The sequence below is a fragment of the Peromyscus maniculatus genome, chromosome 1, assembly GCF_049852395.1.
Source record: "Peromyscus maniculatus bairdii isolate BWxNUB_F1_BW_parent chromosome 1, HU_Pman_BW_mat_3.1, whole genome shotgun sequence".
Classification (NCBI taxonomy): domain Eukaryota; kingdom Metazoa; phylum Chordata; class Mammalia; order Rodentia; family Cricetidae; genus Peromyscus; species Peromyscus maniculatus.
In genome coordinates this window covers 192,195,644-192,220,127 of record NC_134852.1, presented here as the reverse complement: position 1 = coordinate 192,220,127, position 24,484 = coordinate 192,195,644, and the positions used below count along the sequence as shown (strand labels likewise).

General features: G+C 38.6%; 1 protein-coding gene across 1 annotated transcript in view; it reads left to right on the top strand.

The window, feature by feature from the left end:
* The window catches only part of LOC121823677 (cytochrome P450 2C70-like), a 58,626-nt gene extending 44,970 nt beyond the window's left edge, over nucleotides 1-13,656 (top strand). Inside the window, exons 7-9 of the mRNA XM_076563028.1 lie at nucleotides 2,973-3,160; nucleotides 8,210-8,351; nucleotides 13,254-13,656. Of these exons, the coding sequence (XP_076419143.1) occupies nucleotides 2,973-3,160; nucleotides 8,210-8,351; nucleotides 13,254-13,435 (512 nt within the window). The 3' untranslated portion in view covers nucleotides 13,436-13,656. The remainder of the gene's footprint in view (nucleotides 1-2,972; nucleotides 3,161-8,209; nucleotides 8,352-13,253) is intronic.
* The last annotated feature ends 10,828 nt before the right edge of the window (nucleotides 13,657-24,484 follow it).

Here is a 24,484-nt window from a genome sequence, read left to right as displayed (position 1 = left end):
GAACCCCTCCCCTCTCCATGAGGGAAGGTTGATGAGACCTGTCTTGTATAGTTGTTTGTGGAAAATTCTAGCTCCTGTCAGGTCAAGGGTGCAATGGCCATTTCATGACTGATAAACAGATTTCCACACTATACATTTTTCTCCTGTCTTACATTCTTTCTTTCTCCTCCTCTCAGATGCTTTCTGAGTTTGGAGGGGGTGAGGTAGATGTCCCATTTATAGTTAGCAATCCAATGTCTCTTATCTTCTCTGATTTGTCTTTTAAATAACTACCACCCATTACATCAAGAAGGTTCTCTGACCAAAGTTTGGAGTAGCACTGATCTATGGATATTAACATGAATCTTTACAAGGCAATTGAAGGGCACATCATATTCATTTTGCAAAACAACAGTAATAGTTTTCCTTCAAAAGCCTGTAACTTTCTCAACCACAGACATTTGACCAGCTTTGCAGCACCAGACATCAATGTTCTTCTTTGGAGAGTGACTTAAATCTAATCATTTTAGTTTGTGAGAGTATACATGACATTCGTCTTTCTGGGCCTGGATTTTTTTCATTCAGTATAATATTTTCTAGTCCCATCTAGTTACCTGCAAATTTTATAGTTTTTATTTCACCCAGAGCTGAATAAAATACCACTGTATATATGTGTAACATCTTATTGATTTATCAATTAATGGGCATCTAGGCTGGATTCCATTTCCTAGCTGTTGTGGATAGAGCAGCAATGAATAAATATAAGCAAGTATCTCTGTAGTGAAATATAGAGTCTTTGGGAAACTATCCAAGAGTGGTATATCTGGGTCATTAGTAATCCTATTTTTAGCCTTGTGATAAATCCCCACATCAGTTTCCACAATTCCTGGACCACCACCAACAAATAATGGTTGTTTTTGAGCACACCATGAGCAACATTTAGTGTTAGATTTCCTGATGATAGCCATTCTCACTGGTGTGATATAGAATCTCAAAGTAGTTTTAATTTGTATTTCCTTGATGGTTAATGATGTTGATTACTTAAAAAATTTTTACAAGCCTCTTATGCTTCATTTATTTAAGAACTCTTTTCAGAACTATAGCCCATATTTTGATTAGGTTGTTTGTTTTGTGTTTAGATTTTTGTGTTCACTGTATATAGTAGATATCAATCCTGTATCAGCTGAAAATGATTTTCTAGTGTCTTGTCAGACACCTCTTCACTTGATTGAGCATTTCCTTTGCTGTAAAGGGTCTTTTTAATTTCACAATGTGCTTATCAATTGCTGACTTTATTTCACGAGACACTGGAGTCCTATTTAGTCCTTTATTCCCCTGCCTTGTAGCCTTATCCAACACCCTTTTTCTTCTTCATGTCCATGTGTTCTTTTTTATCTGTGTTTCATCCTTCTTTATCACCTAATACTACCCTGGTTTGGTCTTCACACTTACAATTCTTTACACAATACATACAAACATAATAGATTAGGATCCATCTATGAGGAAGAACATGCAGTTCTCTCTGAGTTTGGTTCACCTCAGTGTTATGTTCTCCTTATCCATTCCTTTTACTGAACAATTTTATGTTGTAGTTTTTCTTCATAGCTGGAAACTCTTCTGTTCTCTATATGTATTACATTGTCATCATCCATTCATCTATTGATGAACATCTAGGTTAGCTCCATTTCTTTGCTACCAATAAACAAGGATCTATAAATGTGTCTGTGGTAGCATATAGAGTTCTTGGGTATATGTTCAGGAGTAGTATGGTAAGATCATATGGTAGATATATTTCCAACTTACAGAGGAACCTCCTAATCATTTCCATAATGTCTGTGCTAATTTGCACTCACATCAGCAGTGTGTAAAGGTCCCTTTCCCTATATCCACAGCATCATTTGCTGTCAGATTCTTTAAGGATAGCCACTCTGACTGGGGTGACTGGTATCTCAAGGTAGTTTTAATTTGCATTTTCCTGCTGACTAGGGATGTTGAACACTTAAAAATACTTTTGAGCTAGTTGTGTTTCTTCTTATGAGAACTGTGTTCATCTGCCCACTTGCAGATTGGCAGAATTTTTTGTGTGTTTAATTTTTACAGTTCTTTGTAGTTTCTGAATATTAGTGTCCTGTTTGAAAAATAGCTGGCTGTTAGTTTCTTTTGCTGTGCACAGACTTTTTATTTCATGTGCTCCTAAGAGTCTTGTTAATTCTTGGGTCCAGTACCCTGTTATCAAAGCTCTGTTAATAAAGTTCTTGCCTACACTTTCTTTTTATAAAATATGTATGTATGATGTATACAGTGTTCTGCCTTCCTGTATGCTTGCATGCCAGAAGATGGCACTCAATATCATGATAGATGGTTGTGAGCCACCATGTGGTTGCTGGGAATTGAACTCAGGACATCTAGAAGAGCAACCAGTGCTCTTAATGTCTGAGTCATATCTCCAGCCCCAACACCTATTTCTTGAAGTGTATTTTTGATGATTTCTTTGAAGTCTTATGATTTCAGGGTTTAATTTAAGCCTTTGATCTAGTTTGAATTAATTTTTGCATAGAGTAAAAACATGAATATAATTCATTCTTCTGCAAATGGATGTACATTTTGACAGCATTGTGTAGTGAATAGGTGTCCTCTTTTCCCCATTGCATGTTTTATTTTTTGTGTCAGGCTGCTGTGAATGTGTTTATTTTCCTAATTTATTCCTCAGTGTGCTTTTTATTGTTTTATGAAAAGATATGGATTTTATATATTAACTTTCTATTATGTCACTTTGCTGAATGTGTTTATAATCTCTATTAGTTGTATGGTGGATTCACTCATGTCTCATATATAGAACCATGTCATCTATGCATTAGGTTTTCTTCCCTTATGGAAACAGGGGGATTTAGATTCCTCAACTCTCTACTTCCTACCACAAGATAAAATGATCAAGAATCACACAAAAACAATTCTTTTCCATTTTATAAAAATTATGATTTCTGCCCTGGAAGCTAAAATTCAGGAAGAAATTGAACAAGTTATTGGCAGACATCGGAGCCCCTGCATGCAGGATAAGAACCAGATGCCCTACACAAACGCTGTGCTGCATGAGATTCAGAGATGCCTGGATCTTGTACCCATTCCCTTGCCTCGTGAAACAACACAGGATGTGGAGTTCAGAGGATACCACATTCCCAAGGTGAGATACATTTCATCTGTTTCCTCACTAGGCAGTTTTGCCTGTCAACAATCAATTAATATTATTGTCGGTTGCTTGACTTTCCACAGAATCATACCTCAAACATGTTACCCCCTACTTTATGCTCCTTTGCCTGTCATTTATTTGTTTATACAGCTTTCTAAATGTCACAGGCTTGGGTTTTCACAAACTTTTCAATACATTGATCTGTTCACACACTTCCTGTCTGTTAATGCAATCTGCTGTCAACATCCTTGCTTTCCAGTGGTTTTTAATACCCTTACCAATTAACCACAATTGTATATTTCCATTTTCCTACATACATCTTGTTTCACTTACTTAAGAGAAGTCCAACCTAACAGTGGATTTTCTCTTCCTTGCTTTGGAGGAACTCATGTATGAATCTCAGTAAGTTGGTATATTATCAAACACATTGGTATTATTTTTATATACATATCAGCATACATATTTTATTTTAGAACTTGAGTGTATTCTGGATCAAAAAATAATATCCCAGCTCTAGCCTCCTGACCACTGGAGTTTGCAGGCTTCTGCCACCATGTTCTACTTAGTTTTAGTCAACTCTTAATTTGTTGCTTTTAATAAATAAAACCACTTTATTCCAATTAACTCACAAATTAAAAAAATCACACAGTTAGTTTAAATAAACCATCCAAACACCTGCCCAGTTCTCAAATTTGCTTGGTAATCACTTTCTCCACTGAACCCTCTCCCTGGCCTTCACATTATTAATATTACTGAATATTGATTAATATTTGTTGAAATTCAAGTTTGCTGGAGGTAAAGACAGAGCTTATCTTTGTCTGAAAACGTCTTTGCATTCAGTAGTGATCACAGGAATGTTTTGAGTAATCAATCATACAATTTAACTTTGGCCCAACATGCCCAATTCACAAAGTCTCCAAAGATGTTGTTGATCTCACCCAGAAAGTTTAGGGTTCTCTTACCACGGCCTTTCTGCTTCTGGGATGTACACCTTTCCCTTTTGGCTTCTGTGTCAGCCTTACAAGGAAAGCTTGACACTGGTTGTTTAAGCAGTGAGACTAATGCTATATAGCCACATAGAGTCCTTTAATCCTTTCCTCTTGGAACCTGCAATCTGGATAAAATCATGATAATGGAAACCCCACTTTGTACTATTTTCCTTTTTCAAGAAACTTCTATGTCCTAGAATATCCGCAGTTTTGACCAAGTTCCACTCTAAAACATATGTGTATACTGGAGACCTTCATGTAGAGTGCTGGCACTCAGTTTATATGCATCTATGTTCACAAATGTCTTTATGTTTGGTATTTGCATGCTTTCACTTTCATGTAGTTAATTTTCAAATATGCCTTCTTAATTCTGGAATTTATGTCTTTGCACGTTCCATTTATTAATATTCACTATTTTATAGTACTTGGTTATACTAATGACAAATTCCTTCACTTACACATGCGGTGTCTCTATGTTCTTTTACAATTGTTCCTACAAGGGCTCAGGTACATTTGTAACAGCTATATTTTGGAGTCTTGTATGATCACTCTAAAGCTATACAATCATATAGCCTGTTCACATTGACTGATAGTTTTTTCTTCATTAAAGCTGCATTTCCTTCTTTTCCATACCTACTGATTTTTAATTTTATGCTTTGTTAAGCATTTTGAATGTTGTTTTAGAGCAGTTTGTTATACTGTCTTCCTGTAAGGGTGTTGGTTGGTATTTTCACAGGAAGTTAAACTACTTGCAGATGGTTTCCACTGTGTTAGTCTTAGCTCTATTCTTGCCATTGCAGTTTAGCTATTTTCATGGCCATTATCTCAGGATGGGTTTCTCTGTCAACTGGCTTTGGGGGGAATTTTTTGAGTTACCATATAATATCCAGTATTCTAATCATGTTCTCTTTTCCCTAGACATATTGGGACCTCAGCTTCTCCTTTCTTGGAGTATTGCTCAATAGTAGTGTATGGCTCTCAGCTCTCACCCTCTGAGCTGTGGTGCTGTTATAGTGCCATAGGATTGCCTCCTTCATGAAAGCCATCAATCCCCTAGCCAGAGCCTTATAGAAGAGATGCTACTATGTAGCTAGAGTTTTCCTGCCTTGCCCACAGTCAGGACAAATCTCTGTCACCCGCCAGCCCCACAGCCGCTCAGACCCAACCAAGCAAACACAGAGACTTATATTGCTTACAAACTGTATGGCCGTGGCAGGCCTCCTGTTAACTGTTCCTATATCTTAAAGTAACACATTTCTACAAATCTATACCTTGCCACGCGGCTCGTGGCTTACCAGCATCTTCACATGCTGCTTGTCCTGGCAGTGGCTGGCAGTGTCTCCTTCTGCCTTCCTGTTCTTTTTTTTCTCCTCTGTTAGTCCCGCCTATACTTCCTGCCTAGCCACGACCAATCAGGTTTTATTCATTGACCAATCAGAGCAACTTGACATACAGACCATCCCCCAGTACAGCCAAGTGCAGACCATCTCAGACACCTGCACTCAGGCCCATGGTCCTAATCATCCTCTATGCAAACCTGCTGGGTAACGCCACAAGGAACCCAAGAAGGGCTCCACAGGACATACATTAACATCCCACAGCACTACTATGCTTTTTGAGATCTACTGTACTTTTAAGTTACTCCTCCTCTCTGTACCTTCTTTACTGTAGGTGCTGTTAGGTTAGAGATATTCTAGCCACATTCCCCTCACTCCCAGTATCAGGATATGTTCCTCTGAAACTCTCTCTAGAAAGAGAGTTGGGAAGTAAAGGCTACTGTGGCCTTGCATCATCTGCCTTTTGTAACACCAAGCAGCCAAACCCTGGTGTACAGCCAAAGCAACACTGAATTGTGGCCTTATTTTTTATGTAGTGCCTCCAAATAACACATTCCCTATACCCAAAGCCATGATTCATCATGCCAGAACACCCACTCCCTATCTAAATGGATACAGGAGAGATGTCAAATTTGAAAGCACTTTACTTTCATGGTCCTATCAGCTGTCTATGTCTATGATGCTATAATTCTCATAATGCTCTTAGCATGTGGAAATTCCAGTCTGTAACTTCTAATACCAAAGATAAAAAAGCATTTTATACATTGTTACTTTATAGCTGTTGCTGTGGGATGTTCTATATGTCCTGTGGGAGCCCATTTTTGGGTTCCTCGTGGCTTTACCCAGCAGGTCTGCATAGAGGATGATTAAGACCATGGGCCTGAGTGCAGGTGTCTGAGATGGTCTGCACTTGGCTGTGCTAGGGGATGGTCTGTATGGCAAATGTGTTGCTCTGATTGGTCAATAAATAAAACATGATTGGCCATGGCTAGGCAGGAAGTATAGGTGGGACTAACAGAGAAGACAAATAAAAAAACAGGATGGCAGAAGGAGACTGCCTGCAGCAGCCACCAGGACAAGGAAGATGTAAAGTACCGGTAAGCCACGAGCCACGTGGCAAGGTATAGATTTATGGAAATGGCTTAATTTAAGATATAAGAACAGTTAGCAAGAAGCCTGCCACGGCCATACAGTTTGTAACCAAAATAAGTCTCTGTGTTTACTTCGTTGGGTCTGAGCGGCTGTGGGACTGGTGGGTGAGAGAGATTTGTCCTGACTGTGGGCCAGGCAGGAAAACTCAAGCTACAAGCTGTACTGATCTGATACAAGTGTGGTAATTTTTGTGTGATTAAAATGAACCACTGAAATGTTGACCTCTGTATGGTTACAGAGTTCAAGGCTAAGACACAGGCTAAGACTCCATTGATTCTGATAACTAAACTCTAATTCATCATATTCATCTATAATTCTACTACTCTCAGTGAAAATGTAATCTTGAATTTGGAAGTGCTTTCCTCCTTCCATCAGAATCTTACAATTTGCTTGTGGAAGAACACAGCCAGAGAGGAGGTCCTTTTCAGCTGCTCACATGATGGAAGATGGAAAGTTTTTGAAGAAATTGGCAATGAGGTTTTGAAAAATGACTCACCTTTTATTCTGAAGTCAATGAGATGAATTGTCTTTTTTATTTAAATAGATTTTTTTATACACTGTATTCTGATTGCACTTTTTTTCTCTCTCATTAGAAAACAAACAAGTAACTCAAAAAAACAAAACAACAGCAGTAGCTAACAAAACAAAACAAAACAAAAAACCCACTACCAACAAAACAAACCAGAATAGAATAAAACAAACAAAAGAAAAGGAGACAAAGAAAGAGCACAAGAAAGACACATGCAGAGGCACACATTTGCACCCACAGAAATTCCATAAAAACACAAAAGCAGAAGCCATAATATATAAACAAAAGATCTGTAAGATAAAAAAATGTCAAGAGATGTATTATGAGACAATGCTCCAAAAATATCATTGAGTCAGTTTTCTGTTGGCCATCTACTTCTGTGCATATTGCTTGCTCTAAAGTGTGGTTGGCTTCCCCAATGAGACTGTTGGAGAAAAGTAATTTTTCCTATGTGAGTGGTTATTAACTTGAGATAGCTTCTGTGTTAAGGATGGGGGCATATATTCACTTCCCTTCTCAGAGTTGGAACTCTATTTGCCTTAGACCTTTGAAGGTTCTGTACATGCTGTCAGTCTTGGCTAGTTCATAAACATGTCAGTCCTGTTGTGTCTAGAAGGCCTTGTGTCCTTGGTATCCTTCCTCCCAACTGGCTCTAGCAGTCTTTGTTCCTCCTCTTCTACCAAGTCGAATAGAATTTTCAGTGGCAATACATTGTAAGATGTCACTGATGAATACGAATATGAGTGCAATCAAGACGGATGCACTCCAGGAACCTTCTTTAATTCTGCAAGCTGCTGACATCAGACCACAAATTAGTGATGGTGGCTGTGAATTCAATGCACAGATGGAATGAGAATTATAGAATATAAGACTGATAGTCCTGGTATTGATGTATTCTTTAACATGGAACCAATGACTTCATTTTTGTGCGTTAATCTGCTCATCTACACAAAAAAGAGATCAAATGAGAGATGCTGGAACTTTTTTTTAGGCTTACAGCTTTCATCATAAAAGACTTTGGTTCTCTTTCTTTCAGGGTACAACTGTAATGACATGTCTGACATCTGTTCTGAATGACAACAAAGAATTTCCCCACCCAGAGAAGTTTGACCCTGGCCATTTTTTGGATGAGAGAGGCAACTTCAAGAAGAGTGACTACTTCATGGCTTTCTCAGCAGGCAAGCAAACTTTATTTCCATGTGTTTTAGGGCCCAGGTGAGGTGAGATAAGCTGTGCATGGAAGCTCCCATGGGTGGTATGAATGACCATTTATATGAATCCAGAGGCAGCAACCCCAAGGTGAAGGCTTTTTTTCATCAGATTAGAGGCTTCACCCACTGACTCTGCTTCCTGTCCTAGAGCTGAGCTTCTCAGGAACTCTTTCTAAAAGAAATACTATTCTGAGGCCTTTCTCTCCATACAGAGGACCCAGGTCACTATAAACCCAAAGAACAGCTTACATGGAGTGTCTGCCTCATTGCTCTATTATGTGAAGAGACACCATGACCATGGCAACTTCTATAAAGGAAAGCATTTCATTGGAGCTGGCTTATAGTTTCAGAGCTTTAGTTCATTATTCTGATGACAGCAAGCTTGGTGACACATAGGCAGACATGATGCTAGAGAGGAATTTGGGAATTCTATATCTGGATTGGCAGGCAGCAGGAAGAGAGAGACACTGGTGTTGATTTGAGCATTTGAAACCCCAAAGTCTACCCCACTGGCACACTTCCTCCAGCAATGCCACACAACTCCAACAAGGCTACACATTCTAATGCTTGTCAAGTAGTGCCACTTCCTAATGATCAAGAATTCAAATATATGAGTCTATAGCAGCCATTCCGATTTGAACCACCGCATTCTACTCGTTGGCCCCTGTAAGCTTGTAACCATATCATAATGCAGAAATGTGTTCAGTGCAACCTCAAAAGTCCCCACAGTCTATCATAGTTTCATCACTGTTTAAAAGTCCAAAGTTCAAAGTCTTTTGGAGACTCATAGCTATCTCTTAGCTGTAATGTCCCCTATAAAACCAAAATAAAACAGCATATCACGTACTTCCAACATATAATGGCACAGGATATCCATTAGCCATTATAAAAGGGAGCAAAGGGATCATAGTGAGGAAATACTGGACCAAAGCAAGACCAAACACCATCTGGGCAAACTCCAAACGCTGAATCTCCATGTCTGATGTCAAAGAGCTCTTCAGCTCTCCAGATCTCTTTTCACCTTTGTTGACTGCAACATACTTTTCTTTCTTGTGATGGTTGCATACCCTGTTAGCAGTTTTCCTTGGCAGGTATCCTGTTGGAGTCCTGCCATGGCATATCAAAGGGTCCTTGAAGTAGGGAGTGAGGAATTAAGAAATGCTAGCTAGGAAAATATATAGACGTATGCTGTGGGATGTTAATGTATGTCCTGTGGGAGCCCTTCTTGGGTTCCTTGTGGCGTTACCCAGCAGGTTTGCATAGAGGATGATTAGGACCATGGGCCTGAGTGCAGGTGTCTGAGATGGTCTGCACTTGGCTGTGCTGGGGGATGGTCTGTATGTCAAGTTGCTCTGATTGGTCAATAAATAAAACCTGATTGGTCGTGGCTAGGCAGGAAGTATAGGCGGGATTAACAGAGGAGAAATAAAAGAACAGGAAGGCAGAAGGAGACGCTGCCAGCCACTGCCAGGACAAGCAGCATGTGAAGATGCTGGTAAGCCACGAGCCACGTGGCAAGGTATAGATTTGTAGAAATGCGTTACTTTAAGATATAAGAACAGTTAACAAGAAGCCTGCCACGGCCATACAGTTTGTAAGCAATATAAGTCTCTGTGTTTACTTGGTTGGGTCTGAGCGGCTGTGGGACTGGCGGGTGACAGAGATTTGTCCTGACTGTGGGCAAGGCCGGAAAACTCTAGCTACAAATGGCGCCCAACGTGTTGGCAAGAGTTTCCACCTAAAACCTGAGAAAAAAGATTCTAAAACGGAGCAAAAAACAGTTCCTAATTGTCTCTCTCAAATGAGCGGCAGCTGCCGGTTTGAGTTACTGGCGGGTTCCTGGCGTGTGCGCTTAACCTGCAGTAAGGCGGAAATGAGGCCTCTGCAAGTGGCACATTAAGCTTCGTGGTGGATTTAGCCTTTGCTAGTTACAAAACAAAAAAGGTTTCTGGGCTACACGCTGCTTGGATAAAAGCATAGACTCATGATAGCTCCCAGAGCTGGCGGTAAATGTACCACCGCCATGTTGGGAAGCTGAGGTGGGCGGAGCCAGCAGCCATAGCGCTGTTTCAGTCTTACAAATGCTGCAGTTTAAAGCAATATATTCACAATAAGACAGATTCAGATGGAACAAGACTTTAAATGCTTTACAATGTGTGTAAAAATGTACATAGGCTTGGAAGAGAGAGGAAAAGGAACATAGACAGTTATATAAAGAAATAGAAAGTTTTAAAATAATAAAGTCTTTAAAGAGAAAGTAAAAGTAATATAAAAAATAAGCCATGTAAAGATGGATATCACACAGAGAGTCTGGATTATATTGTCTTTGGGATTTTTAACTGCAGAAAGACATTTGATTGTAAAGACTGCTCAGTTAAATCAATGTGTATATTTTAAAGGTATTTCAATTTTGAAATTTATGTCTAAGAATGTTTTGCTTTGGCAAGGAGACTCTGCTTTTGTTTGTACAGAAAGCCAGAGGCTATGGATTTGTTCCAGATTAAGATACATCAGGTTTGACCAGCCAAGACCACCTGAAAGGTCTCTGATGACACCATGGCCCAGATGATTCAACATCCAGAATTGTTTCAAGGCAACTGGCTCAGACAATACAGCCTCACGGACTACTCCATGATCCTTAAATATTCTTTGTGTCCCCATAAGATACAGCGCCCCCCTCCAGCAGGAAGTAGTAAGAGAAGCTACACCCAAATTCCCAAATATACCAAGCTGGCTTTGGAGATGTGTAAAAGTTAAAACCTTCCTTTTTAAAAAAAAGAAAAGGGGAAGTGCTGTGGGATGTTAATGTATGTCCTGTGGGTGCCCTTCTTGGGTTCCTTGTGGCGTTACCCAGCAGGTTTGCATAGAGGATGATTAGGACCATGGGCCTGAGTGCAGGTGTCTGAGATGGTCTGCACTTGGCTGTACTGGGGGATGGTCTGTATGTCAAGTTGCTCTGATTGGTCAATGAATAAAACCTGATTGGTCGTGGCTAGGCAGGAAGTATAGGCGGGACTAACAGAGGAGAAATAAAAGAACAGGAAGGCAGAAGGAGACGCTGCCAGCCACTGCCAGGACAAGCAGCATGTGAAGATGCTGGTAAGCCACGAGCCACGTGGCAAGGTATAGATTTGTAGAAATGTGTTACTTTAAGATATAAGAACAGTTAACAAGAAGCCTGCCACGGCCATACAGTTTGTAAGCAATATAAGTCTCTGTGTTTACTTGGTTGGGTCTGAGTGGCTGTGGGACTGGCGGGTGACAGAGATTTGTCCTGACTGTGGGCAAGGCCGGAAAACTCTAGCTACAGACGTAGTTGGAGAAAATGATAGAGACAATAAGATAGCTTTGGGAGGGTTCTATGTCAATACCCAGTTGCCTCGAGTTTAATCCTTATGGGATTTTTGTACAGTAGGAAGGTATGATGCAAGAGACCTCCCCCTTTCAAGATCAAAGTAGAAAGTACAAACAAGTATAGACCCTTCATTAATTCTCTAAACACCTGGTAACCATGCCTAAAGGCAAAGCATCATTAGGCCCTGAAGCATAAGGTAACCATGCCTTTGGCCAAAACATCCCATTATACAGTCTTGGAGAACAACATAAACTCTGACTCTCTGACCTTGAGTCTAAATAGAAACAAACCACAAGTTGGAATCATTTTGGGCTCCACAGATTCCCATGATTTGGGCATTTCCAAAGTCTTTGGATTGGCAGTGAAATCTATGATTCATTTTTAGCTTCACACACTGACCTCTATGCACCTCTATGAAAGGGCCCCCAAGCTGCACACCTTGACTCAGCTGCTTTCCTTAGCTGTGGAGGGAGATTCCACAATCTCTTTCTTATATCCTTGACTCTAAAACCAGAACCAGTGGCTGAAAGCAGCTATGTTTTTCTGGTTGCTGGGTTTGGAATGTGGCCCCCTTGTTCAAATACATTTTCACCAACTTCCTGTTTTTGATGGTTTCCTTCACTTTCTAAGCTTCGTTGATGGGGAAATATCTTTCTGTTTACTGCGAATATGCATTGCACTGATTGGTTGATAAATAAAGCTGTTTGGCCTATGGCAGGGCAGCTTAGAGGCAGGCAAGAAATTCAAAGAGAGAGACAGGAAGAAGGCTGGGAGAGACGCCAGTGAGCTGCCCAAGGAGCAACATATAATAGAACACAGGTAAAGCCACAGAACATGTGGCAATACATAGATTAATAGTTATGGGCTAATTTAAGATATAAAAGCTAGTTAGCAAAAGGCTTGAGCCATGGCCATGCAGTTATAATTAATATAAGCCTCTTTGTGTTTACTTGGGTCTGAGCAGCTGTGAGATTGGCCAGTGAGAGAGATTTGTCCCTACTGCTGGCCAGCAGGGACATAGGAAAACTTCAACTACACTTTGCTCTCCTGGAATTAGCTTTGTAGACCAGGTTGGCCACAAAATCAGAGATATTTCTGCCTCTGCCTCCTGAGTATGGGTGAGTCAAGCTCATCCTGGTCTGCATTGCAAGTTCCAGCATAGCAAGGGCTACAAAGATAAATTATGTCTTGGAAAAAAAAGAATAATTAAATTAGTCCCCATTTTAAGAGTGAGCAAGGTGGGGGACAGAAGCACTAGAAGTCAGGAAATAGAGGGGTAAAAATGATGCAAATACTCTGCTCATTTATGAAATAAAAATATTAGAATAAGAAAAAAACAAAAAGAATTTGAAAAATAAAAATAAAAATAAAGGAATGGAAGGCCAGGAAAGAAATCGAGATAGTACAAAAATGCAGTCAGTTGTTGGGTAATTAGTCATTCATTAGCATCTATTCTATGTGTGCTAATTCAGAATCAGAATTAAATGACTTATCAGTTGTTGCATCTTTTTTAGGAAGAAGAGCTTGCCTTGGAGAAGGTCTGGCCCGCATGGAATTGTTTTTAACGCTGACCAACATTTTACAGCATTTTACTTTAAAACCTCTGGTCAATCCAGAGGACATTGATTTCACCCTAGTTCAAACTGGCCTGTTGTCTTTGCCTCCACCCTATGAGCTCTGTTTCATTCCAGTCTGAAGTTGGGTAGTCTTTCCCATAGATGACTGAGACCCTGCTTCTATCTGTGAGCAAACAGGTCTTTCCTGTTCTATATACCTGTATCTTGCGATCCTTCTTAATGGCAGAGCTGCTACCTCTAAACTATACTAAAATTTTCTCAATTCTTAGGAACCAGTTCCAATTTTTAAATATTAAAAACCCTCACTGATTCAGCACTAATAAAATTTTGTTTTGTTGCAGTGTTTGTCAGATCATTAACTACATTTTCATTTGGGTGCATTCTAAATGGGCAATACATGTCTTGTTTTAGTAAAAGTTAGCAAACAGAACTTACTCTGTGATCGTCAAGAAAACTAATTAAATATGGAACCCAATCATCACTCACTCTTGTGTCAACAACTAGGAGAATAATCTCTTGACAATGTGTCATGTATAAATATTGTCTTTTCTCCATAACCTGTTAAAGTATGATTATATGTACAAATTTTCTTAAGTGATGTGTATGGTTATGTAAGCACACTGGCAGATGTCTGTGTATGCACACAGGGAGATAGCAAGGGAAGATCATGCCTACCAAGAGGAGTAACATTAACATGAGATAAAACTTAAATTTCCCAGTTTCCAAGGATAGTCTTCTCCCTTCTTCCTCCAGAGCTACTACTCTGTACTACACATATGACTCTATATAATATCATATACACAAAAATAAGTAAATGCATATATGGGTTTAAAGTTAACTGTGCTTAGTAAGTGCTATTTATATAATATATTATAGATGTTTTTATAAACATATAAACATAACTCATAATATAATATTGCCTGACTATTCTCTAACTTTCCAATTTATTTCCTATTTAAGTACATATCTATCTATTTAATGATATTTAGATTACTTTTAAAATGCTAACCTTCATATGTTACTATCTCCACATGTCTTTTATGACTTCATATAGTTGAAGAGTGGCTTGTTAGCTGTGCAATGGCCACTCAACAGTAAATATGGAGTGGTACTTTTAGAAATACTGAAAATTATTACATTAAATCTCATGGAATTGTTCATCTAACATTTATAGATCTAGTTAACTGATAATTATTGGATCAAACACATGTATATGTGGTAAAATGAGTTCTTTGGTATATTCATCAATTTTGGTTGCCTTTCAGTGACATTTTACAGTATAGAAATCCTATTATCTGAAAATATTATTTCACTTTAATTCTAGAAATAGTATTTATTTTTATGCTTACATTTATTCTGAATCTCTGTTCTGTCTCCTTGAGCATGTATATCTGCAGGTACACACACACACACACACACATACACACACACACACACACCATTGCTTGTGTGCATATGTCAATGATAGATGTTCTAAGGCCTTCTAAAGACAAAGAGAGCAGAGTAATTGGGAAATTCTTGTTGGGTAGTCTAATATTTGATCTAATTTTAGACTTGAAATGTCTGGTAATTTGAGATCAGGAGCTAGGATGCTAAAAGCTGACTGTAAAATGGCATTCTAGGGTGTTAAGACAGAAAATATTTGCCAGATTCTCAGAGCCAGGCAAAATACAAAATAAAATCTAGAGTGCATCTGTAGAAAGACAAAGTAAACACCTTGACTTCAGTAAATCCTTCAGGTAATCATGAATTGTTACAGCTAAAGATTGAGACTAGATCTGATAATGAAGAGTGTTTCCAAGACCATAGTCATGATTTAAATAACGTTTTCATGTAGATCTCATCCATTTCTCTGTCACTGGGCAATCCCTGTGTCTTTCTTGGGGTCCTCTTTTCTAAGTAGTCTCCCTGGTTTTGTGAGTAGCAGTCTAGTCATCTTTGTTTTACATCTAGTATCCTCCTATGAGTGAGTACATTCCATGTTTTTCTTTCTGAGTCTCAGTTACCTCCCTTAGGATGATTTTTTTTCTAGATTCATCCATTTGCCTGCAAAACTCATGATGTCATTGTTTTTCTTTACTGAGTAGTATTCCATTGTGTATATGTACCACATTTTATTTATCCATTCTTCATTTGAAGGGCATCTAGGTTGTTTCCAGGTTTTGGCTATTACAAACAATGCTGATATGAACATAGCTGAGCAATGCCCTTGTGGTATGATTGTGGTATGACTGAGCATTCCTTGGGTATATGCCCAAGAGTGGTATAGCTGGATCTTGGGGGAGATTGATTCCCAATTTTCTACAAAAGCGCCACATTGATTTCCAAAGTGGTTGTACAAGCTTGCATTCCCATCAGCAGTGGAGGAGAGTTCCCCTAGCTCTACATCCTCTCCAGCATAAGCTGTCTTCAGTGTTTTTGATCTTAGCCATTCTGACAGGTCTCAGAGTTGTTTTGATTATCCAGGCATTGGGACCTGGACCTGTCATCAGTGCATGTGCTGGCTGTTTGGAACCTGGGGCTTATACAGGGACATTTGGCTCATCCTGGGAGGAGGGGACTGGACCTGCCTGGACTGAATCTATGAAGTTGAAGTCAATCCTCAGGGGAGTTATTGTCCTGGAGGAGATGGGAAGTGGGGTGGGCTGGGGAGAAGGCCGGGGCGGGGGCGGGGGGAGGGGAAGAAGAGGGGGGAAAACAAGGGAATCCATGGCTGATATGTAAAATTAAATGAAATTATAAAATAAAATAAAAAAAATAACGTTTTCATGGGTTACATTGATTCACTTCTTCATACTTTCTGATTCCTGAACATGTAGTCTTGGTTGGAGAAATACATAGTCACTACAAGGCTTAAGTTACCATTGCATTTTTTGATGTACACCGAGGAGCAAATAAGAGAACACTAGTGTAATTGGCGATCATCCCAATAAATCCTTATAACCCTTTGGACATTTCCTCCACACAGCTTGTTTAAGGCCAACATGCTCTGTAAGCTAAGAGCAAATGAAGAAGCTTCCATATTCTAAAAAATGACCTCTCCAGAATCTTATGACTCCTGGTGAAAAATTGAACTCTTCATAATACTAAGAAGTGAGAGTATTCACTCTCTATATTACATACATTTATTTTTTTTTACTGTTTGGAAATATTATATACTTTTTTTTCTTTTTAAGATAGAATCTTTTTTTTTACTGTGATGTGTGTTTTTATTTTATAATTAATTTAATCTTGTATATCTATCATGGATTCCCCTGTCCTCCCACCCCCTAGCCTTCCCCCCCCAATCCACCCCCATTCCCACCTCCTCTAAGGCAAGGTGTCCTCTGGGAATTCAGCTCGGCCTGGTAGATTCAGTTGAGGCAGGTCCAGTCCCTTCCTCCCTACACCAGGGCTGAGAAAAGTGTCTCAGCATAGGCCCTAGGTTCCAAAAAGCCAGCTCATGCACTAAGGATAGGTCCTGGTCCTACTGCTTGGGGGCCTCCTAAATAGTTCAAGCTAATCAACTTTCTCACTTATCCAGAGGGCCTGATTCAGTTCCATGGGGGCTCCTCAGTTATTGGTTCATAGTTCATGTGTTTCTACTAGTTTGGCTATTTGTCTCTGTACTTTTTCCAATCATGGTCTCAATATCTCTTGCTCATATAATCACTCCTCTCTCTCACCGATTGGACTCCTGGAACTCCACCGGGGGCTTGGCCATGGATCTCTGCATCTGCTTTCATCAGTCAATGGATGAGAGTTCTATCATGACAGTTAGGGTGTTTGGTCATCAGATCACCAGAGTAGGTCAGCTCAGGCTTTCTCTTGACCATTGCCACTATTCTATTGTGGAGGTATCTTTGTGGATTTCTGGGGACCTCTCTAGCACTTTGCGTCTTCCTACTCCCATGGTGTCTACCTTTATCATGGTATTTCTTTCCTTGTTCTCCTACTCTGTTTCTGATCCACCTGGGACCTCCCGCTCCCCTTAGCTCTGTTTCCCCCAACCCTTGCCCTCCATTACCCCTCCACTCATATCCAGTTTGCTCATGTAGATCTCATCGATTTCTGTGTTGTTGGGTGATCCCTATGTCTTTCTTAGGGTCCTCTTTACTTGGTAGCCTCCCTGGAGTTGTGAGTTGCAGTCTGGTTATCCTTTGCTTTACATCTAGTATCCACTTATGAGTGAGTACATACCATGTTTGTCTTTCTGAGTCTGGGTTACCTCACTCAGGATGAATTTTTCTAGATCCATCCATTTGCCTGCAAACCTCATGATGTCATTGTTTTTCTCTGCTGAGTAGTTTTCCATTGTGTATATTTACCACATTTTATTTATTAATTCTTCAGTTGAAGGGCATCTAGGTTGTTTTCAGGTTCTGGCTATTACAAATAATGCTGCTATGAACATAGTTGAGGATGTGTCCTTGTGTTATGATTGAGCATTCCTTGGGTATATGCCCAAGAATGGTATAGCTGGGTCTTGAGGGAGATTGATTCCCAATTTTCAATGAAAGCACCATATTTATTTCCAAAGTAAAAGTTTGCATTCCCATCAGCAATGTAGGAGTGTTCCCCTTGCTCCACATCCTCTCCAGCATAAGTTGTCTTTACTGTTTTTGATCTTAGCCATTCTGATGGGTGTAAGATGGGATCTCAGAGTCATTTTGATTGGCATTTCCCTGATGATTAAGGATGTTGAGCAATTCCTTAAATGTCTTTCAGCCATTTGGGCTTCTTCTGTTGAGTATTCTCTGTTTAGCTCTATAGCCCATTTTTTAATTAGAATGTTGCATCAAAGTAAATGGAGAGAAACTCAAAGTGATTCCACTAAAATCGGGAACAAGACAAGGCTGTCAACTCTCCCCATACTTACTCAATATAGTACTTGATGCTCTTGCCAGAGCAATAAGACAACAAAAGGAGATCAAGGGGATACAAGTTGGAAAGGAAGAAGTCAAGCTTTCACTCTTTGCAGATGACATGATAGTATACATAAGTGACCCCAAAAAATTCGACCAAGGAACTCATACAGCTTTTAAACACCTACAGCAATGTAGCAGGATACAAGATTAACAAAAAACAAAAACAAAAACAAAAACAAAAACAAAACCAAAACAGTAGCCTTCCTATATACCAATGACAAACAGGCTGAGAAGGAAATCAGAGATACATCACCCTTTACAATAGCCACAAACGATATAAAATACCTTGGGGTAACTCTAACTAAACAAGTGAAGGACCTGTATGAAAAGAACTTTTAAGCTCCTGAAGAAAGAAATTGAAGAGGATGTCAGAAAATGGAAAAATCTCCCATGCTCATGGATAGGTAGGATTAACATAGTAAAAATGACAATCTTACCAAAAGCAATCTACAGATTAAATGCAGTCCCCATCAAAATCCAAACACAACTCTTCACAGACCTGGAAAGAACAATATTCAACTCCATATGGAAAAACAAAAAACCCAGGATAGCCAAAAGAATCCTGTACAATAAAACAACTTCTGGAGTCATCACAATCCCTGACTTCAAGCTCTACTATAGAGCTATGGTAATAAAAACAACTTGGTACTGGCATAAAAACCAACATGTTGACCAATGGAACAGAATAAAGACCTTGACATTAATCCACACACCTACGAGCATATAATTTTTGACAAAGAAGCCAAAACTGTACATTGGAATAGAGAAAACATCTTCAACAAATGGTGCTGGCATAACTGGATGTCAACATGTAGAAGGATGCAAATAGATCCATATCTATCACCATGCACAAAACTTAAGTCCAAGTGGATCAAAGACCTCAACATAAATCCAGTTACTCTGAACCTGATAGAAGAGAAAGTAGAAAGTAGTCTTGAATGCATTGGCACAGGAGATCACTTCCTAAATACAACACCAGTAGCACAGACACTGAGAGCAACCATTAATAAATGGGACCTCTTGAAACTGAGAAGCTTTTATAGTGCAAAGGACACGGTCAACAAAACGACAGCCTACAGAATGGGAAAAGATCTTCACCAACCCCACATCTGACAGAGGGCTTATCTCCAGAATATATGAATTCAAGAAATTAGACATCAAAATATCATATACTCGATCTTGATCATATTCACCCCTCTCATACACTGGAGAATATTAGTAAAATGATAGAATTGAGACATCTGAAAATTCTCTCCAAAGTTGATGACTAGAGCACAATGAAGACTGAGCATCCATTTCAGACACTGGAAACTAGCCTAAGATTTCAACAGTCTGAAAGTTTTTATTTATCACAAATGAAGCTTGTATTGTTCTCAACAGGCTCATTGACTTCTTCCTTCTCTGTAGCACTGAAGTAAACTTAGAAGCACTCAGCTCACAGTCATAGGAAAAGCTGCAGCTTCAGAGCCACTTAAAGCATGGAGCAGGTCTAGAACATCAGTCAACACTTCCTTGTTTTGTGATTCTCTGAAGAATACTAGGTGCAGGACTGTCCCTATTTAAGTTGGATCTGAGCTGGCCCAGTACAACAGTGTTTTCTTCAGGGGCATATACTGCAACCAATCAGTGGCAGTTTTGAAATATTGTGAACGCTTGTAGTTATTGGTAACAGTTGAAGAAATTCATAGGATACTTAATAGTCTTAAAGCAAAATGGACTTGAATGTTCATAGGGGGTGTTGAAGATACTGATACGTTCCTGGGTCAGTAGAAGTCCATTCACAATTAAGATATAGTTAGTATGTAAAGAAGCCCTAAGCTTTCACCTGCAAGTAACTTTGAGGCTTTGTGCACCAGAGAGTAAAATGGCAAAGCACCTGCATGAATCTTGTAGACAATTTCACTATGCACAAGGGTCTCTTGTAATACTAAAATCTGTTTGCAGCAGTTATGAAATTCTTTGTTCAAAATTAGCTGAGCCCAATTTACTGAACAAAGCTGTTAGTAGCTGGACATAACATAAAATAGAGAATTGATAGAATTAGTTCAGAAAATGCATCAAATGAGTATCAAACCAAGAAATTCATAGTATAGATGCCTCATTTACATCTTGAAAGTGTAAATGCATGGCTGAAGAAAACTAAGCAGACATAAAAATTGGATTAAATTTTATATAGAAATATAAACTTCATTTCTTCACTTTCAAAGAAATGATTAGGTGATTCGGCTGAAAGAGCCATTCACGGTAGCCTAATTAATACATTAAAAACTTTGTATATATCTACATATCAAACAATTAAACATTGCTATGTAAATTTAAGAACCATTTACATAAAGTTATACTTTGTTTATTATGATTTGAAAGGCAGGTACCCCTTAATCACTTATTCTGTTAGTATTTTCAGTGTAGATTCAATAAGTTCTCAGTTAAAAATCATTCAAATATTTGTCACAATTGACAAGGTGGTTCTAAATTTCTATATAAGTTTAAGGAACCAAATGTAGTTAACACAAAAGTAAAGAAGCAAAGAAAAAGTGAAATTTTCCATATCAGAGATCAAGGCATAATAAGATTATAATAATTTGAAAATGTTGTATTAGGACAAGGAAAACACCTAGATTACCTAACAACTGAGGTAAGAAACACACTCACCAATATATCATTGTATATCACTTATTTCCATAGAAAAAATATGATTGCAACATCAAAGCTAGAGAAATGAAATATTCAAATGGGAGAAAAATACAACTGTCCTGTTATTCGCAAAAGTCATTCCATATCAGCTATAGAGAAAACTTTAAAACATGTAACTATAAGGTGCTAAATGTGAAACTCTGGGAATTCATTTGGGACCTTGAGCTCTGCAAAAATTAAAAATCAAGACAATAAGTAAATTTGTAAAATGTTGAAAAATAAGTATTTGCTTTGAATGATGGTACATATGCCTCTAATTCAAGTATCCTGGAGACTTAGGCAGTCAGATTGATAGTTCAAGGATAGATTCAAAAATAAAACAAAACCAAAATAAGTCAAACATACAAAAATCTCTGCAAAATTTAACAAATAAGACATTAAGTTGAGAAATCTTGTTCATTAATTGATACCAATCCAAATAATTCACACAAAAGCTACAAATGATCTCCACTGGTACAGTGAATGTATGTGGTTCTCAGACATACATGCAGTGTAAACAGTCTTACACATAAATTATAAAACAAATGTAAATTTAAAAATGATGGCATTTTATTTTATAGTTTTTGATGTGTGTTTTAGAATTCCATACATGAGTTTTGCATTTACATCATGTTTACTACTCCGTTTTCCCACCAACTCCTGTCACTTACCTTTGCTCCCTCTCAGATCCTCTTCTTAATTGTTATTCACACACAAACACACACACACACACACACACACACACACACATTTGTACACACACAGTGTCTGCTGAGTTAGTTAGTGATGTTAATATATACATATATTTGTTTAGGGTTGGTCACCTAGGTTTGCATAACTTACCTACTCATCCCTGGAGAAGACTGTTTAATCCTCTCAGTAACCATTAATTGCCTATATCCTTTCATCCAGGGGTGGGGTCTTGTGAGATGTTCCCCACACACTTTGCCATATCAACTGGCTTTGTCATTGTACAGGTCTTGTTTAGGTGACCATATTGTTGAAATTTGACAGGTGCAGACTCCCGTTCATACATAGAGGACACTATCTTACAGCAGGTGACCTGATTCTCTGGCTTTTACCGTCTTTCCATTCCTTCTTCCTTGATGTTGCCTGAGCCTTAGGTGTAGGAGTTGTGATGTAGCTGTGCAGGGATTGGGAACCCCACTGTCAGTTGTTCTCTGTATTTTGAGCAGTTGTGGATTTCTGTCATGGTCTCAATCTGCTGAAAAAAGCACTTTCTTTGATGAAGGGTGAAAGCTAGATTTACCTGTGGTTACATGGATAAGTATTTAGAATGAAATTAGAAATTATGAAATGGTTTATGAAATGACAGTCTTAGGCCTGTTTTAAATCTTTATCTGTAGACGTTCAATATACCTTCAGGTTTCAACTGGGTCTTTTCTTATTGATGTACTTTAGGTTTCATTATTTTGTTTTCATCTTGTTCTGAGACTATGATATAAATTCTTGTCTGTTTTAATTCTCTGTGATGGGTACTTTTGGCTGCTAACCTGACATACTAGGCAAAGGGAAACTTGACTGAAAAATTTCCTCAATCACATTAGCCTCAGGGGCATTTTTTATTGGTAATTATTGGAGGAGGGATCAGGCCACTGTGAGTAGGGACACTCCTGGGCAGGTAGGCCTGGGCTGTATAAGAAATGTAGCTGAGCAAGGGGAAACAAGACAGTAAGCAGCATTCCTCTGTGGTTTCTGCTTCAAGTTCTTGCCTTGAGTTTGGTGGTGGTTTGAACAGAATGGCCTCTCTATAGGCTCATATGTTTGATTCTTCAATTGATCACCAGTTGGTGGAATTGTTTGGGAAGTATGGCCTTGTTGGAGGAGATGTGTCACACTAGGGGCAGGCTTTTGATTTTAAAAGTCAACACCATTCCATGATAGCCTTCTCTGCCTCATCTTGCTTGTAGATCAGATATAAGTTCTCAGCTACTGCTCTAGCAACATGCCTTCCTGCTTGCTGCCATACTTCCTGACATGATGCTCATGGACTCTGGAACCATAAGCCCCAAATCGAATGCTTTCTTTTAAATGTTTCCTTGTTCAAGGTGTTTTTTCACAGCAGTGGAAAAGTAATGATGACAAGTTTCTGCCTTGGTTTTCCTCCATGAATAACTATAAATTGTAAGATGAAATAAACCCTTTCCTCTCCAATTTGATTTTGGTTAGTGTTTTATCACAGCAACAGAAAGCAAACTAAGACACTCTCCCAAATGACATTCCATAGTGACCTTTTCTGCCTCACAGCTACTGATTACAAATCAACAATTATTTTAAGGGTAAAATCAGTTAAAACATCAGGCTTCTCAACCTGAATTTACCAAGCATTCTGTCCTCTTTACTACACAAAGGTACACAGCATTAACCACTATAGTCTACACACAAAGACTGGACAAAGTGTCACAATACGTATGAACACATATATAAAACTTTTTAGAGATTTCATGGTATATGAGTGAAATATTTACAGATGACAAGATTTCCTGTTGTAAAGGAATTATTGAAAGACAAACAAAGCTAATACATCTGCCAAAAAGAATTTTACTTTCCATATTTACAAGTATGTTTAATCAAGTAGTTCTTAATTACACTCATTATTAGTTTAGGTAAACAGTTACATGAGATTGAATGCAGTATATTCTGTATTGAATTCAGTTTTTTCTAAAATAAAAGTTCATATCAATTATTGTGTAGCCATTGTATAATTAGCAATCTACCCTGAAGAAATGGTATAGGTGTAATATATTGTGGATGTATATATGCGTACACCTATGCAGACATCCATAGCCATGTATATCATATACTTGCATGTATGCAGAATCATGTTTTAATTAAATGTGAAAACAGTCTAGGGTACACATAACACACTGTCGAAAGATTATCCCCAAAGACTCACATAAGAATGATAAATAACTAGTATTTACATTTAACTATGCAGGTTTTCTTGAGTTGTATTATAATCTATGATTATTAACTAAAACAATACATGGAATTTATAATGTGCTTTGCATTAGATATCACTCAGATGAAAATGTAGATAATGATCTCAATTACATGCATTGCAATATATATATGAGTTAAAACACTGGTTTTCATTCAAGTAAAGAAATTTGAACTAGCAGTCCAGTCATCCTTGTTCCACATCTAGTATCCTCCTATGAGTGAGTACATACCATATTTGTCTTTCTGAGTCTGGGTTACCTCACTCAGGATGAATTTTTCTAGATCCATCCATTTGCCTGCAAACCTCATGATGTCATTGTTTTTCTCTGCTGAGTAGTATTCCATTGTGTGTATGTGCCACAATTTATTTATTCATTCTTCAGTTGAAGGGCATCTAGGTTGTTTCCAGGTTTTGGCTATTACAAACAATGCTGATATGAACATAGCTGAGCAAGTGCTCTTGTGGTATGATTGAGCCTTTCTTGGATATATGCCCAAGAGTGGTATAGCTGGATCTTGGGGGAGATTGATTCCCAATTTTCTAAGAAAGCGCCATATTGATTTCCAAAGTGGTTGTACAAGCTTGCATTCCCACCAGCAGTGGAGCAGAGTTCCTCTAGTTCC